We start from the raw sequence: 16,114 nt of genomic DNA on the forward strand, positions 1-16,114 counted from the left end.
GCAGTCAGACAGGTGAAAGGGGCTGGCTGGGGATGCCACCCCGCCTGGACTGCTCCCACCCTGATCCTCCCCCTCCATACTGGGGGGAGGCTGGCTCATACATACTAGGTCCTTGTCTTTTCCTGCCTCCTGCTTCCTTTGACTAGGGAGCAAGGAGAAAATGCACAGCCTGCTGCTTTCCTCCTCTGTCCCTGGGCTGCCAGGAATGAGAGGAACGCAGCAGGCTGTACACTTTCTGCTCTCTCCCTGATAGTCGGAGGAAGTAGGAAAACCAACAAGGACTTGTAATGTGTGGTTGTGGTCCCTCTGTCTCCCAAAATGGCACCTTTCTCCCACCTCTCTGCACTCACCCCTACACACACCAGCCCCTGAATCCTGTACCCCATATCTCCCTGCTCTGAGCCCCCCAATCCTACTCCCTGCCCTGAATCCCTAACCCCCATATCCTTCCTGCTCTGCCCCCCCATATAGACCTAGCCCCCTTCTCTGACTCCCCACATCCCAATCCTCTGCCCTGAGCCTTACCTCATTCACCCAAGTCTGACTCCTGCATCCCCTAATCCCCTGCCGAGCCCCTCATATTTCCCAACCCCCTGCCCTAAGCTCCTTCTTATACACCCCAACCCTTATTCCTACACCCTTATATCACCAGCCCCTGCCCTAACTCCAGCACTTGCTCCACAGCCCAATCCCCTGCCCTGGGCCCCTCATACATCCCTACCCTGACTCCTGCACATCTCTAGCCCCCCGGCACTAACTCCTGCAACCCTTACACACTGCAACCCTCTGACCTGAGCTCCCTGCACACAGTTGTATCGCAACTCCCCCAAGCCCGAAGGCCCGCTCTAAGAGGGAGCAGGTTGTGATGGGACAGTACCTGTAAGAAATTTACTTTCACCCCTCCTGAGGAGAGAACTGATTGGTAAAAAAATCTCTTCAAATGTACTCTTTTTAAGCCTATTCCCTTCTTTCTAACTCCCTACAGCTGGCTTCTTTGGTTGCCCCATCACATCCCTATTCCAACCATTATCCCACCTACCCCCCATGCAGGAGTGTTCCTCTCCTTTACAATTGTAGTGCTCAGTGGCACTGTGTGTGGGGGCACAAGAGGGAATACCATAGGCAGGAGCGGCAAGGGGCCAGCCAGCAGCAGGGGGATGGACTAGTAATGGGACCTGGCACCCACAGCAGGGGTCTGCTGCCCTTGCCCCCCCTCTCCCACCTTGTACTTATCAGCAGTGGCAGGGGAAGCAGAGCAACATGTCTCCAGATTGCTCTGCTTCCTTGGCCTCATTGCTTAGGGAGAGGCAGGACCGCCCCACACTCACTGGTGGGAAGTGGAGTGATGTGGCTGTGTGAGCAGAGCAAGCTGGGGCCATGTTGCTCCACTTCTCCCTCCACTGCGAATGGTGACCCCCTGCTGGTGGCACTGACCCTGCCAGTCCTCCAAGCTGCACTGGGGGAAGAAGCAGGATGAGGGTGGAGCAGGGAGGGAAGATATGGAGCAGGGGTGGAGAGAGGCGGGGCCTGTGGCAGAAGGGGATTGTCCTGGCCCTTCCCTGAGTTGGGAGGGGGGGAGGTATTACGTGGCTGGGGCCCCCCCTGGGTTTCCCCTCACCAGTCACCCTGGCTGTGCTCTTAGCTTCCAGCTCATCTGTTTCCTATTCCTGGCTCCAATGCTATTTTTAGTCTTTCTTCCAATTCTTTCCTGTCTCCTCTTCATTCATTCATCTTGGGAATGGGGGACGGGTCACCAGCTATAACAATATATCCCCATCACCCCTCCTTTTCCTGCTTCCTTCAGTGGTTCCCTCACCTTGCCAGCATCTATGTCTTCCTCCTGGACTATAAGGCAGCAGGCAACCGATTCCCTCCAGCTGCACAACTGATTACCTTTTGGAGCTGGCAGCTCCTCTGAAAACAGACTCCAAGTCCTATATCATGGTGCTAGAGGCAGAAAGTGATGCTGCATAGGGCAGAAGAGAATTAAAAATAAAATAATTAAATATTTTATTCATCAAAGAAAACAATTATATTTCTAGTGTCCAGGATCTTCTTCTATTTGAAACCTATCTTTAGATAGCAGAGCCACATTTCAACAATTAATAATATGGCTATGACACCAACTGCAACCTTATGATATAGTGCATAGTTGGGGATACGTTATTCCTTACATTATTCATTTATGTAGCACTCTAGGTGGTTATGGTATATTAAATGAGTAAATATACAAATAAGAAAAGGTTCTTATCCAAAACAATGTAAAGGATACATTCTGCAATTCTTACCTAAACGAAACTTCAACTGAAGCATATTTCAGTAGGGAGCTTGCTTGAGTAAAAATTGCAACATAGGATCTTAAGAAGGTTAAAAAGAAACAGTAAAAGAAACACAATATAATGCCAAAAACACTTCATAACCATAAACGATAAATCCACTGAAATTATGATAGCTGAGTGGGAAACAGAGAATGATTTATTATCATTCTAATTTAAAAACTTTGTTAAACATTATCAATAAGGATAGGTAATAAAATAACACTTTTAAAGCCTGTTGAAAAGCAGTTTTCAGATACAGATGGATACAGCAAGACAAACATTTTTTAAGACTTTCAGGCAATTAAAATTTCATGGTAGAAAAGATATTCTGAGGCTGCATTCTTGGTGAATCAGGTACAGGCTCTCCTGTGAAAGCAGTAAACCTATATTCCTGCTGAAGTTCTTCTTTTACTTGTGCTAGTTCAGCCTGAAGCTTTTCAGCCTATGATAAAAATCAACAGAAAGAGTTTTAAAAGGTGTAATTTATTATGTGACTAATATTGTATCATTATCAGATGAAAGAATTGCACTCATTTATTGGCCTAGGTTTTCAAAACTGCATTTACACATCCATGCACTTACACATGGTAGAAAATCTGTGTATACACTTTTAAAATGGCTTGTTTGCCAATGTTAAGTTTGCAACCACAAAAGTTAAACTTGGATTTGCACATATGAATTCTAATATTTAAATATGTGTTTGTGCTAGACTATTTCAAAGGAACACACATGGATAGTGTGTGAAGTGGGTGCTAATATGTGCATAGGCAATTTTGCATGAACACAAATAGAGGATAGGGCTGGAAATCGGGCCTATTATTATATATACCTGATGCCCATGTTAATAATGATAATATTTCTGGGTATTCTAATCTCTATGCTAATACATACATTTACTCCTTTACCACTATAAAAAAAAGCAAGATTCATACTCCTACATTTATATTATTCTTTACATTCTAGTAAATCTTGAATTTTGGAGGAAATTTATGGTAGATGCTATAAATCTTCATAAAGTTTTTGATTCTTTAAAGACAATATTTCACTTTCAAATAACATTTTCTTCCCTTTTCCTGTTAAGCACATCTTGACTTTTATAAAGTATAACGAAATAGATTGTTTTAATATGGTGTAATACATCTGTGGGTTTCACAAATTCTTAGACTCTCACCTTATTAAGAATTATGTGCACACTTAATCTACACAAAGCTCATAGTGAAGCACATGCATAAATCTTTGCAGCACTGTGACCTTGCCAGCCTATTCCAAAATAGTTTTCTTAAAAATCTTATAGAAACTTAGAAAATGAACCATTTGGTTGAAATCAGCATATGACAATTCCTTAAGTGAATAAATAAACAGTCTGGGTTCACCTCGCCTGCAGTTGCAGAATCGGTCATTGGCTAAAGAATTGATTTGGAACTGCTGGATTTTACTGAACATGGGAAACAAAATTAAAAACACAGGTTGAACCCCTGTTATCTGAGACTCTTTGGTCCAGAAACATCCTTGATTTGGCAGGACTAAGGATGCTGCTGGACTAGAGAGGCCCAGCACTGAAGTTGCCAGTGGCTGGGAGTAGAGCCAGCTGGCAGGCCAGTGGGGCAGCAGAGCCCACGGGGTATTAAAGCCTGCAGTCGGTTGGGCTGGGAAGCTGGCGGGAGTGCCAAAGCCCATGGGGCAAGTGGGAAGAAGAGCTTTTAGCATGGGCAGGGAGCTGGTGGGGCTACTGGAGTCTGTGGAGCAAGGGGAAATGAGGAGTAACGGTAATTCGAACTAGGAAGCCTAGTTCGAACTACCTAGTTTGTGCCCCGTGTAGCCGCGCTGCACGGGGTTCGAACCAGCGGGGTTTTAAAAATGGCGGCTCCCTGCTTATGCAAATGAAGCCCGGGAAATTCAAATCCCGGGCTTCATTTGCAAGTGCGGTATGCCTACATTACCCTCCTAGTTCGAACTAGGAGGGTAGAGTAGACATACCTTTATTCCTGGTCTATACAAGGAAATAAGTTCAAATTGAGATATGCAACTTCAGCTACGTTAATTACGTAGTTTAAGTCGAAGTATCTTAACTCGAATTTTGGCAGTCCACACTGTGGGAAGTTGAAGGAAGCACATTCTCCCTCCAACTTCCCTTACTCTTCATAGAAGCAGGACTATGAGAATCAACAGGAACGCCCTCTCAGTTCAAATCAGCGTGTCTTCACTAGACCTGCTAATTTTAATCCCAGAAAATCAACTGTGGCTGCTTTGATCTTATCTGTAGCGTGGACATGGCCCCAATGAAAGTGCAACTTTATATACACAAACATTGAATTATGCAATAATAAGCTTAGTGTAAAGTGATCAAAGTCAAATGTAGAATTAGTATTTTTAATACAAATTGATTGGTGCCTGAGGATTTCATCAAACTGATGAAAGATCAAATTAACCCAATGACTGAATTAAGGGGAAAGGGAAGCTATGTCAAAGGGAAGCTATGATGCTTACAGTTTCAATGTCTTGTTTTGCTCTCTGCATTTTCTCTTGTGGTGTCCCTTTTGACTTTTTTCTTCTTTCTTTCGTCATTTGTGTATGCTGTTTGATGCGTTGTTCCAATTCCTTTTCTCTGGAGGTTCTGAATAAACAGAATAAAAATAGTTTTCTGGTCATCTTATTCTATGAACCTTTGCACTTCCAATCTAGTTTTAAACCATTGCAATATATAAACCTAATGAAGGGGAACTAAAACAAAAGTTCTATTCTCTTTTCATTGGTTATCATGGAGTTGTGAAAATGCATTATATTATAGTCTTCAATTACATAGTCACATACTATTTTTTACACAGGACTCCATCCAGTGCTGGATTTATGCACAAACTAAGTAAACTACAGTTTAGGGTCTCAGATTATGAGGGGCCTCTAAATACAAAAAAATTACTAGTTTTTAGCTGCATCTTCACCTATGTACCAATATCTATGCAAATATAAAACTTTATTGTTTCTATTTTCATTGTTATTTCTGTTAGAAAAATACACATTTTTGGTAATGCTATGGGGCTCTTAAATTTGACATAGTTTAGAGCTTTGGCGTGTCTTAATCTGGCCCTGAACCCTGTGCATTCAGCACACACAATGGAAGGCACTCTGAGAATGAATCTGGGTTATGTAGGTTCTTGTCTGTAAAAGCCCTTGTCTCTCGTGTAGCAAAAGTTGAAAAGCGCGTAGTGAGCGAGGCAAGGGATTGCAGGAATAGAAAGGGTGGTTTCATAGTTCAAGCAACAGAATTCTGCACTAGAGAAATAAATTTGCCTTGGCCACAGAGTTCCTATGTAATGCTGATCAAGTCTCCAAACCAGAGGTGGGCAACAATTTTTATGGGGGCTACTCCAAGAATTTGATAGGTAGTCAAGGGCTGCACTCTTCCATTATATTAATAAAGGAGGTGTGGGGGGCTGGGATGGAGGTTGGGTGAAGGAGGGGATTGTGACCTGGGGCAGCGAACTGGGGTACAGGAGAGGGTGCAGGGTCTGGGAGGGATATGGGTGCAGGAGAGGATTCTGGCCTTTGGGAGGGGGGTAGGAAGAGGGAATGCAGGATCTGGGAGGGGGTTGTAACCTGGAGTAGGAGTGTAGGAGGGGGTTCAGGATCTGGGAAGGGGTTGCAAACTGGGGCAGGAGTATAGGAGAGTGTGCAGGGATTTGGGCTATGACCAGGGATAGTGGATTGGGGTGCAAGGTCTGGGAGCGGATTGTGACCTGAGGAGGGTGGAGGAGGCGATGCCATGTCTGGGAAGATGTATGGGGGCTGGAGCGGGCTACAGAAGGTTTGGGTTACATGGGGTAGGGTGCAGGAGGAGGGCAGAGGGTTGGAAGAGGGAAGGTCTGGGGTGCCAGAGGCAGGCTCTGGCGGGGAAACCCTACTTAGATGTCCCCAGCCAGCAGCCCAGCAGGTTCCTTAACCAGGGTCCCTGCCTTCCATGCCCCTGTACTGCTCACAGCTATAGGGCCATGTTTGCTTCTGAGAAAACAGTGAGCAAGGGGTGAGGGGCACTTTAATGCTGCCTGTCCTGCAAACAGGCAACTGCTATTGGCTGGAAACTGGTCAATAGGAGCTTCTGTGGGTGGGAGCAGTGTGAGAAGCCTTTGCCCTCTCTCCCAGGCTCTCAGCATTCACAGAAGCACATGGCCCCGCAGCAGCCAGCTTTCCTGAGTGCCGAGCAGGGGTAGGATAGGCAAAGGTGCAGCTGAAGCTCTCGTGAGCTGGAGCCAGTGGCTTGGCAGGCCATATCCAGACCCGCAGATCTAAAGCAAACTTTTTATTTTGCTCAGCCCTGCTCTAAAGCAAACTTTTTAGAGGTGGCCTATAACTTTGTGTTTATCATTCTTGGGTGCCCCTCTTGAGGCCTTGGATCTGATTTGCTAATCTCTGACAGCTGCAATTGAAGTCATAAGGAGCCATGCTTTGAACATATTAGGTCCTCTGAAAATTCAGGCTGCTGGTGCCTCAGATTGGACTCTCAAAATTAGTGGGCATTTAGATTTTAATCTCTCTGTGGCTCAGTTTCCTATCTGTACAATGAGACTAATAATACCACCTCACCTAACAGTAGTGTTGTAAAAATAAATTCATGAAGGTTTATGAAACACTGAAACACGATAGTGATAAGCACCAATTAGCATCCCTTAAGGAAATTAATAATTCAATCATCAGAGCAGGATAGTGTGCAGTAGTTAAGATATGGGACCACACATTGAACAATGAGAATAAAACAAACCATTAATTAGCTGATCATTTAGTGAACACCGTCCATTCTGTGTACCAAATGAGGGAGGGATTATATGGAGAGAGGGGAAGTATGTGATTATGTAGTTGAAAGATGCATCATAATGCATACTTACTGAGTGCTTGACTTGGCAATATACTTTTTGGTGTATAACTATATATAATTAAAAGTAATTTGAAAATTTTTTACATGAAGATAAAAGAACTAATGGCTTTAGAACTCAGAGGACTTTGATACTTTTGGGGTTTATTTTTAAATCTGCTATGAAACTGACACTGATTTCTTTGTTTTATTATACAGGAACATTAGACTATACGTGTATGTGGCTCAACTCCCTCCTGGGAGTTAATTACCATTTCATTAGATGCTGCTGCAAGGGAGGGCAACATAAACTGCCTGAACACAAAGGCTGTGTCTACACTGGCAAGTTTTTCCGCAAAATCATCTGATTTTCCAGAAAAACTTGCCAGCTGTCTACACTGGCCGCTTGAATTTCCGGAAAAGCACTGACGATCTAATGTAAAATCATCAGTGCTTTTCCGGAAAAACTATGCTGCTCCCGTTCGGGCAAAAGTCTTTTTCCGAAAGACTTTTGCCCGAAAGGACCGGTGTAGACAGCATAGTTCTGTTTTCTGCAAAAAAGCCCCAATCGCGAAAATTGCGATTGGGGCTTTTTTGCGGAAAAGCGCGTCTAGATTGGCCACGGACGCTTTTCCAGAAAAAGTGCTTTTCTGGAAAAGCGTCCTGCCAATCTAGACACACTTTTCCGAAAATGCTTTTAATGGAAAAGTTTTCCGTTAAAAGCATTTCCAGAAAATCATGCCAGTGTAGACGTAGCCAAAGGGCGGAACTCCAGGGTTAGAGTAGCAAATAGCAAGATAAATAAATAGATATTGCCTATCTCCTAGAATGGACCTTGAGAGGTCATCAAGTCCAGTCCCCTGCCTTCACAGCAGAACCAAGTACCATCCCTGACAAATTTTTGCCCCAAATAGCCTCTGCAAGGATTGAATTCATAACTCTGGCTTTAGCAGACCAATGCTCAAACCACTGAGCTATCCCTCCCCCTAAAGATAAATTGTATTTTCTTGAAGGCTTCTAGTTGTGAGGGTGGAGACTGAGAAGAAACATCCATGGTCCCAAAACATACGAATTTCAAGATAAGCTGGGAGGAAAGGGCAGAAGCAGTTGGCAGAACAGCAGCAAGTAAAGTTTAATGAAACATACAGGCCTACTATGGGGGTGGGAGGCAAAGGGACAATTGCCTTCGGGCTTGGTGATTCTAAAGGGCCTGGGGCTCTAGCCAGTGCTATCATGGTAGTGGCAGTGCCCGCAGCTCCTGGCCCTTTAAATTGCCATCGGAGTGCTGGTGGCATGCTTCAGATGGCTAGGGTTACCAGATGATTTAAAAAAAATACTGGACACACTTGATCTCCTCTCTACTGCGTAGTTATGTACTGCCTGGCTGGTAGACACGCTCACGCAGTGTGAGCATGTCCCAGCCAGGAAGTACACAACTAAATACTGATACTCATGATAATAAAACTTACTTAATTAGAAAATACTGGACATTTATATGTCTGGTATTTTCTCAATTTGTTTCCTGGCCAGAAAGCTCAAATACCGGACTGTCCGGTTCAAAACTGCACACCTTGCAACCCTACAGGTGGGTCTAAGGGCCGCGGATGGGGGCAATGTGCTTCAGTCCAGGCTGTGCTGCGGGCTGACTGCCTCAGCCCCACCCCTTCCACCCAACGCCCCACCCCTTCTGGGAGCATGGAGCCCCCCTCTGCATCTTGCCCATAGGCCCAGCATGGCTGTCAGTTCCCCTGGAAACATATTTCAGGAGGAATGCTTACGGTACATTGGAAGCTGCTACGAACTCTGACCATTGTTTCAAAGAGCAGCTGTGCCAGGCTGTAACTAGTAATTATAACCGTATCTTTTCCTCATTACTCTGGGGTACAGGAAAATGTACTTGAAATTAATATTGCTTAGAAAAGTTTTTGTTTTAGGTAAACCTGTTCTGCAGTTTTCCTCTAGAATAGTATCTATCAGGAAGAATGTCAGACTGTGCATTAGTCATAATATAGTTGTATGCTTCAAGCAACTTAATCCTCATGTTTTACTGCATCCCAGAAGTTAGAGTTTATAACTGCTAAATGTACAAACCTGTAGTATGACAGCATGCTTTCTATTTTAAAAAATGGATACAAATAAAATAAAAATAAATACAATCACCGGATTTTTTCCCCCGAACTAGAAACTGATTTTTTTTAGATAAAAAAAATGGCTTAACCTATGGGGTTTGTTTTCATTTTTCCACTCTTCAGTGGTTTGGGGCTGGTCTAGAACTAGAAAGTTCTGTTATTCCCATAAGGATGACCGTATTTTTAAGAGATTTTCCAGTCTCAAACCAAAGTAATTTAGATAAACATGCAAACTTTTATCCCAATTGAATCTTTTCAAATTTGGCTATCAATTAGTTGGGATCTTTACAACCCAGATGACAGACAAGAAGGACCATTTACACTCATTTTCCACCCAGTTCTCTCTGGCCACATCCATTGCCTTAACATGTAGAGAGATAGGTGCAGTAGGCTTGGTGAACACAAGGAACTCATCATGTCAATATAACTATGTTGCTCAGGGATGAGGACTTTTCATGACTTAGTGATACCAACCTAATCTTAGTGTAAACAGTGCTATGTTGAGAGGAAAGCTTCTCCAATGATCCTAGCTACTGCATTTTGGGGAGGTGGAGAACCTTTCCTGTTGGCATAGTTTGTGTCTTCAGTAAGGCTAGATCTACACTAATGGGAAAGGATGAATTGAGATACACAACTCCAGCTAAGTTAATTACATAGCTGAAGTCGACACACCTTAATCTGAGTTTCTGCATGGTTTCCGCAGCAGGACGCTGACAAAAACAAATGCTCCTGTCAGCTTCCCTTACTCCTTTAAGGAGCAGGAGTACCAGTGCTGACGGAGGCACCATCGAGTTTGATTTAGCAGGTCTTTATTAGACTCGCTAAATTGAACTCTGGAAGCAGCAGTGTCAATCTTCTGCCTAGTGAAGATATAACCTAAGTGCTACAGCAGTGCAGTAGCACCAGTGCTTAACACAATATCATTATTATTATGACAGTTGCATTATGCATGAAGTACTCAGTTCTTTTATAAGCCATTCAGATTTTTTTAAGAATTAGTTTTTATTTTTTAATATGCAGGTTTATTTTGTTCTATAAAGATGAGGGAAGTGTTTGTTATGTGGAGCAATAAAACAATATATTTACACCTTCACACTAATAAAACAAAAGGATGTCACCCACAATGTTGTCTAAGAACACATTTTAAATTGTATAATTTTTTTTACTAACCTTGCTTCAGCATCTCTTATAGAATTTATTTTCATCATTCTGCTCACATGTTCACTTTTTTCAAGAGTACATTTCTTTAGGTTTTCACATCCTTCTCTTGTGTTGTGATAATTGATGTTATCGGTAGCATATGGTGCACTTTTTGATATCTACAAAAATGCAATGTAATATGGAGCTGGTACATTTAATGGAAAATCATCCTCAATTAAAAATTATTTCAGAACTATATATTTGTGGAAAGCTATTTTTTAAAATTATGCCCAGAGATCACCATAGATGCTACAGACTTTCCTATAAGCAATATGTTTGATAGAGAGGGTTGTTATGAAAACCCTTAGAATTGATTGAATGTTGTAGGGTCACTTTTCATATTTTACTCCACTTTTAATTTATTATAAAAAATATTCCATTACTAAAATAAAAGGATTATCTTCAGTGCTGTAGGCTGCCATAAATGGCTGGGCTTCTCAGGCCCCTGGGTTGCCACAGGCACCTGGGTTTCTACAGCTGCTGGCCCCATGCTTCTGTGGATGCCTGGGGTTCCCCAGCCCCTGACTCTGCACTGCCTCAGGCTGCTGGGGTTCTCTAGTCTCAGGCCCCAGCACTGATGTCCCATGGCCCTGATGGTCCTGGCCAGGCTGCTGGTCTTCCTGCATTAGGCTCCAGTGTGCGTTGCCAGACCAGAGAGTACCAGTTTTCAGAGGTGTAACCTATATTTTGATAAAGGAAATATTTTCATTTTTTCAAGTATAGGAAAGTTACTTGCCATCTGCAGTAACTGGAGTTCTTTTAGATATATAGTCCACATGCACATTGCATTGCTAGTTTGCAGGTGCCTCATGTTCTAGAGAGTTTAGTTATTTTGACCAACAACAGCCATAGGGGGTGTGTTACAGCCTTTATCTTCTATGTGGGCATAAAAATGAAAGGCACGTTTGATCAATTCCTTCTCACAGCAGAATCTCTTACAATAGGACTCCAAGGAAGAGGGGAAGAAAGGGCAAGTTACAAGACATGCATAAATTTCAGTTACTGCATACTATAAGGCCAAGTCTATACTACGACTTATGTTAGCAAAACTTTTGTCACTCTGGGCTGTGAAAAAAATATAATGACCAACACATGATGGCAGCCATTTGCACTGATCTGGCAGCTGTGTCTGCTGGGGCAGTGCTTTTTGCAGGTTTATTCTGGCCGTGAACAGGGCCTCCCTCAGTAACTGCTAACACAAAGTCAACATGAGTGTTGTGGAAACAGTTGTCCACAAAGGGAAGCAGCCTTTTATGTATGCAAAAGTCATATCTGGCTAATATGGCCTAATAACTGGCAACAAATAATTGTACACTTGCTGAGGAATAGGAAGGGAGCTCGCCAGCCAGGTATGAGAGGAATGAATAGAATGCAAACACTTTCCCCTCACTCCCTTAGAGTCCAGGGAACGGAATGAAAAGCTAACTAGAACGCATAGCTGCTGCCCCTCCACATGCTCAAAATGGCACCCTTGCTTCCACAGACGTGCCCTAACTGCTGGCCTATAGGAAGGATCTTTCTTAATCTCTTCTGTTGGAACTCTTCTACTTTCTATAAAACACTTAAAATAGTAATTGGGAAGAGAAAAAGTAAGAATGACTTCATAGCCTAGTGGTTAGATTTTTTTGAGAAAGGCACCTAGCTCAGATTAGCCCTAATTCCAGAACATTGTTCACTCTCTGCCAATCTCAAACAGAAATAGGTTCCTTCCACTATCTTGAAATTTAGGTGTTCAGGGCTTAGGCTACATCCTCCTTGATATTTCCTACTGTGTATATTAGGTGGCTCCTAACTCAGCATGCTGGCTTCTGTGATTCCCTTTTTTAGACACCTGCATCTCCCCATGCCTTGTACTGTAGAGAGAGCCTGGCACCTAACTCAGAGTTGGGAATTTCAGTAGGTGGCAGGGCACCCAAAAATTATGTATTTCAACACTGAATGGAGCAGCACATAGCCCTAAATGTTTGTAACTTGTACACTGATCCTAATGATTTTTATATACAGTCAACCTCCAATTGTCCGGCATCCAGTGGTCCAGCACTCCTGATAGTCCGGCACCAACTGGAACCCAGAAGTGCTCTGGTCAGCCAGACAATTGGAGCTGCCCAGAGGCGGCAGAAGAGAGGGCGTGAAAGGCAGGCAGCTGTTTAAGGCAGGCAGGGTGCAGCGAGGGGCGAACCCTCCGCCATGTTGCGGGGAGGTGGTGGAAGCCCCACGCAGCCGGCTTGCAAGCAGAGAAACTCAGCCACCTGCTTGTAAGTGGCGACGGCAGAGAGGGGGCGAGAGGCAGGCAGCGTTCCCCGCAGACCCCCGCCCACATTAAACAGCTGCTGCCTCTCGCCCCCTCCGCTGCCACCGCTTGCAAGCCGGCTGCGCAGGGCTTCCACCGCTTCCCCACAACACAGCGGAGGGTTCGCCCCTCGCCACACCGTTTCCCACTTACACTCCCCACCCGCCTTAAACAGCTGCATGCCTCTTGCCTCCGTTACACTGCCGCTGCTTGCAAGCCGGCTGCGAGTGGCTTCCATTCCCTCCCCGCAACACAGCAGAGGGTTCACCCCTTCCCGTGCCATTCCCCGCTGACCCTCCCTCATGTAGTGCGGGTCCCGGGAGACCCGTCACAGCACCCCACGGAGTACCTCCCGATATTCTGGCATATCCGATAATCCGGGTCCCAAGGGTGCCAGATTATCGGAAGTCTACTGTATGATGTTAGAGAAAGCAAATCTGTTTTTTTTAAAGAAAAGAATATGGTACCAATTCTGATAAACTGTTAAGAATTTATATCTCCTGTAACATTTAATCCCAGATAGATAGTAATGTTAATACTGATTCCTCATATAAAATCCTCTCCAGCGAAAAAAATACACACTGGAAAGTGCAAGTTGCCCAAAGAGAACGTTTATTGGCTGTAGAGAAGGTGTAGAAGGCAAAAGTTCTGCCCACTATGGAGGGCACTCAGCCCCCAAAAATAAGAAAAAAAATTGTCCCAAGGTGTTATAGGTGCATCTACAATGCAGGGCTTAACTCGAAATAAGCTACGCAAATTGAACTACATCAATTGCATATCTTATTTCGAAATAGGGAGCATCTACACAGCACTTATTTCAAAATAGAGCACTCTTCCTCTAACTTCACTTATTCCTCATACAATGAGGGTTACAGGAGTCAAAGTAAAAAGTCCTCCAGCTTGACAGTATTTTGACACTATTTCAAAATAACTGCCTGCTGGGTAGATGCGGAGTAAGTTATTTCAGAATAGTGCTAGTTATTTTGAAATAGTGTTGCAGTGTAGACGTACACACAGAGATCAGAACTCATATATATGAGCTTATAGTTTCCCTAGTACTACAGCTCTCTGTCTTTGGTTCCGCCTTCTGTCTGCTGGGGCTACAAAGATTGTGGGATGGACCTTTTGCAGCCAGATGACTAGAATAAAAACACGACATGGGAGGTGATAGGGAGAGTACTTGGTTACTCGTTTGTGGAAATTGGGAGAGTTGCTTGGGAAATGATGTCTCCCTCACTAAAATTTGGATATGCCTCTGAGCATTGATTTCCTTTCTGATATTTATGGGAGCCACCAGCCTACACTTTATCTCAGTTGGATGTATTACTCACTGAATTAGGAAAGAATCTGTTCCTGAACTAGGGTACCAGTGAATGTACTGAGCATGGTCAGTGAGACCTGCAAAGTTATTTGCATTCCTGACTGACATATAGGACAGAACTGGTTTGAGTGTTGTATAATATAAAAACCAGCATGACAATATCTTCCAAGAGAGAAGTAACCACTAGAGAACATACATAATCAGAGGCACACAGAAAACTCATGGGGCAGCATCTAGAAGCTATTCTGGACTACTTAGAGAGCCTTTACTCATATCTATGAATATCTATTTAACACAAAGATTTAGAGAATAACCTTCAAATATGACATTTGCTTACATTAGTTTTTATGTCCTTGCCTCTTACAAAGTAAACAGATAATACAAAATAAATCTCCATCAGCTTGTGACTAATTGCCTTAAAGAACAAAATCAGTGACATTCAGAGTGGAGGTCTGAGATAAAACCAGATTTATTGCAAACATATCTACTAATGAAGGCCTCTCAGGTCACCCAGGTTGTTTACTTTCATAAAAATGTGTTGTGCAATATACTTACTCTGAGCTCATTGCAACATAGGAAAAGAAAATGGCCTCAATTTTAAAAGCTTATTTTATATTTTCCAAAGCAAGTGGTTTCTCTACTTTGAATAATAGGCATTCTGACAAGAACGAAGAGCTTTACTAACAGAAAAACAAAGTGGGAAATGTTAAGCAATCTTTTTGTTGTTAAACTGAAAGGCTGAAAACATTTTATACATACAGTATAAACACATCTCTTTTGATATTATAAAAAACATAGGTTTGGACGTAGCTGGATTACAAATATAAATTGAGGAAACTGTGGCTAAAATCATGGCACTGTATTTGAAATTTAATATGTCAAGCATAGATTTTTCTTTTTCTAAAATTAAGGGTCAGATTCTGCATCTTGCACTTTTACATTTTTATTGCATTTAGTTAAGCCATTACATTTGCAGAGAAAAACCATTAGAAAGTCTAAATTGTAAAATCTGAAAGTTCCAACTTTAACTCTTTCTCTGTATCCTGATCCACACTACAACCTGTGCCAGAAGATATTTACTAAAGGACAGAGGAAATTTAAGTCTGTCCAACAGCAAGTTACCTAGTGTCTGACGATATAGCTCATCCCCTCCATATCTTTCATTGAATACCAATGGAAGGAGAGTCTCTGCTGTATACGTCAGGGTAAATCCTGTTGTCCCTTGGAATCAACCATTGTGATAAAAAGAACACCCAAATCTATGAGAAGATTGTATACAATTGACTGTGGATGGCAAAATACCTGCTGTTAATGCAAGATACAGAATCCACCCCAACTGTGCAGATGAGAAAGAGGTGCATATAATGCATATCAACCCCCTTAGTTTTCACATGAAATGGTAATTAACTGGAATGATTAGAGAGGCAGATGGGAATCTGGTGGCTGCACTGTTAGCAGTGCAAAGTGCTGTCAAGCAAAATCTCTATGCTTACTGACTCCTGTTCCCCTCCCTTTTCTAAGATAGAATTAAACCTATATACTTCAGTCAGATGTACAGTGGACTGGTGCTGTGTGAGTAACCAATTTCTTGGCTTCCTGGAAATTCTGGAAAAAAGTATTTTGGTTTGCAGCCCACATTTCTCAACATTTTCAGCTAATCAGAAATTCAGATTTACTTTTGTTCTGGATCAAACAAAATGTTTTAGCGCAACGTTTTAGCTTTTGAATTTGACCATTTCTAAACTTTTGATCTTTTAAATAAAATGAAAGGAAATATGAAAACCAGTCAATTCAAAATGAAAAATCAAAATGTTTCATTTCTAATTTGTCAAACTGTTTTGATTTTTTCTGCTTAGTTTCTTCCCCTTTACAAAGACAATTTGGTGGAACCAATTCGAATTGGGGAAATGTTGCTGCGTCTGCATTTTTATTTTTGCTGAAAAAGATTCAGACAAAAATGTCACTGAGTTCTAGACCAGAAAGATGAAAGTTGTACTCTTAGAACACAGGTAG

General features: G+C 42.8%; 1 protein-coding gene across 2 annotated transcripts in view; it reads right to left on the minus strand.

Annotated features, from left to right (window-relative positions):
* Positions 1 to 453: 453 nt before the first annotated feature.
* LRRC27 (leucine rich repeat containing 27) overlaps positions 454 to 16,114 on the minus strand; it is an 88,606-nt gene continuing 72,945 nt past the window's right edge. For both annotated transcript variants that reach the window (XM_075935233.1, XM_075935234.1), the window contains 3 exons: positions 10,461 to 10,609; positions 4,806 to 4,932; positions 454 to 2,760 (listed from right to left, as the gene is read on the minus strand). In XM_075935233.1, the coding sequence (XP_075791348.1) occupies positions 2,620 to 2,760; positions 4,806 to 4,932; positions 10,461 to 10,609 (417 nt within the window). In that variant the 3' untranslated portion in view covers positions 454 to 2,619. The remainder of the gene's footprint in view (positions 2,761 to 4,805; positions 4,933 to 10,460; positions 10,610 to 16,114) is intronic.

Source organism: Pelodiscus sinensis, chromosome 8 (genome assembly GCF_049634645.1).
Source record: "Pelodiscus sinensis isolate JC-2024 chromosome 8, ASM4963464v1, whole genome shotgun sequence".
Classification (NCBI taxonomy): Eukaryota; Metazoa; Chordata; order Testudines; family Trionychidae; genus Pelodiscus; species Pelodiscus sinensis.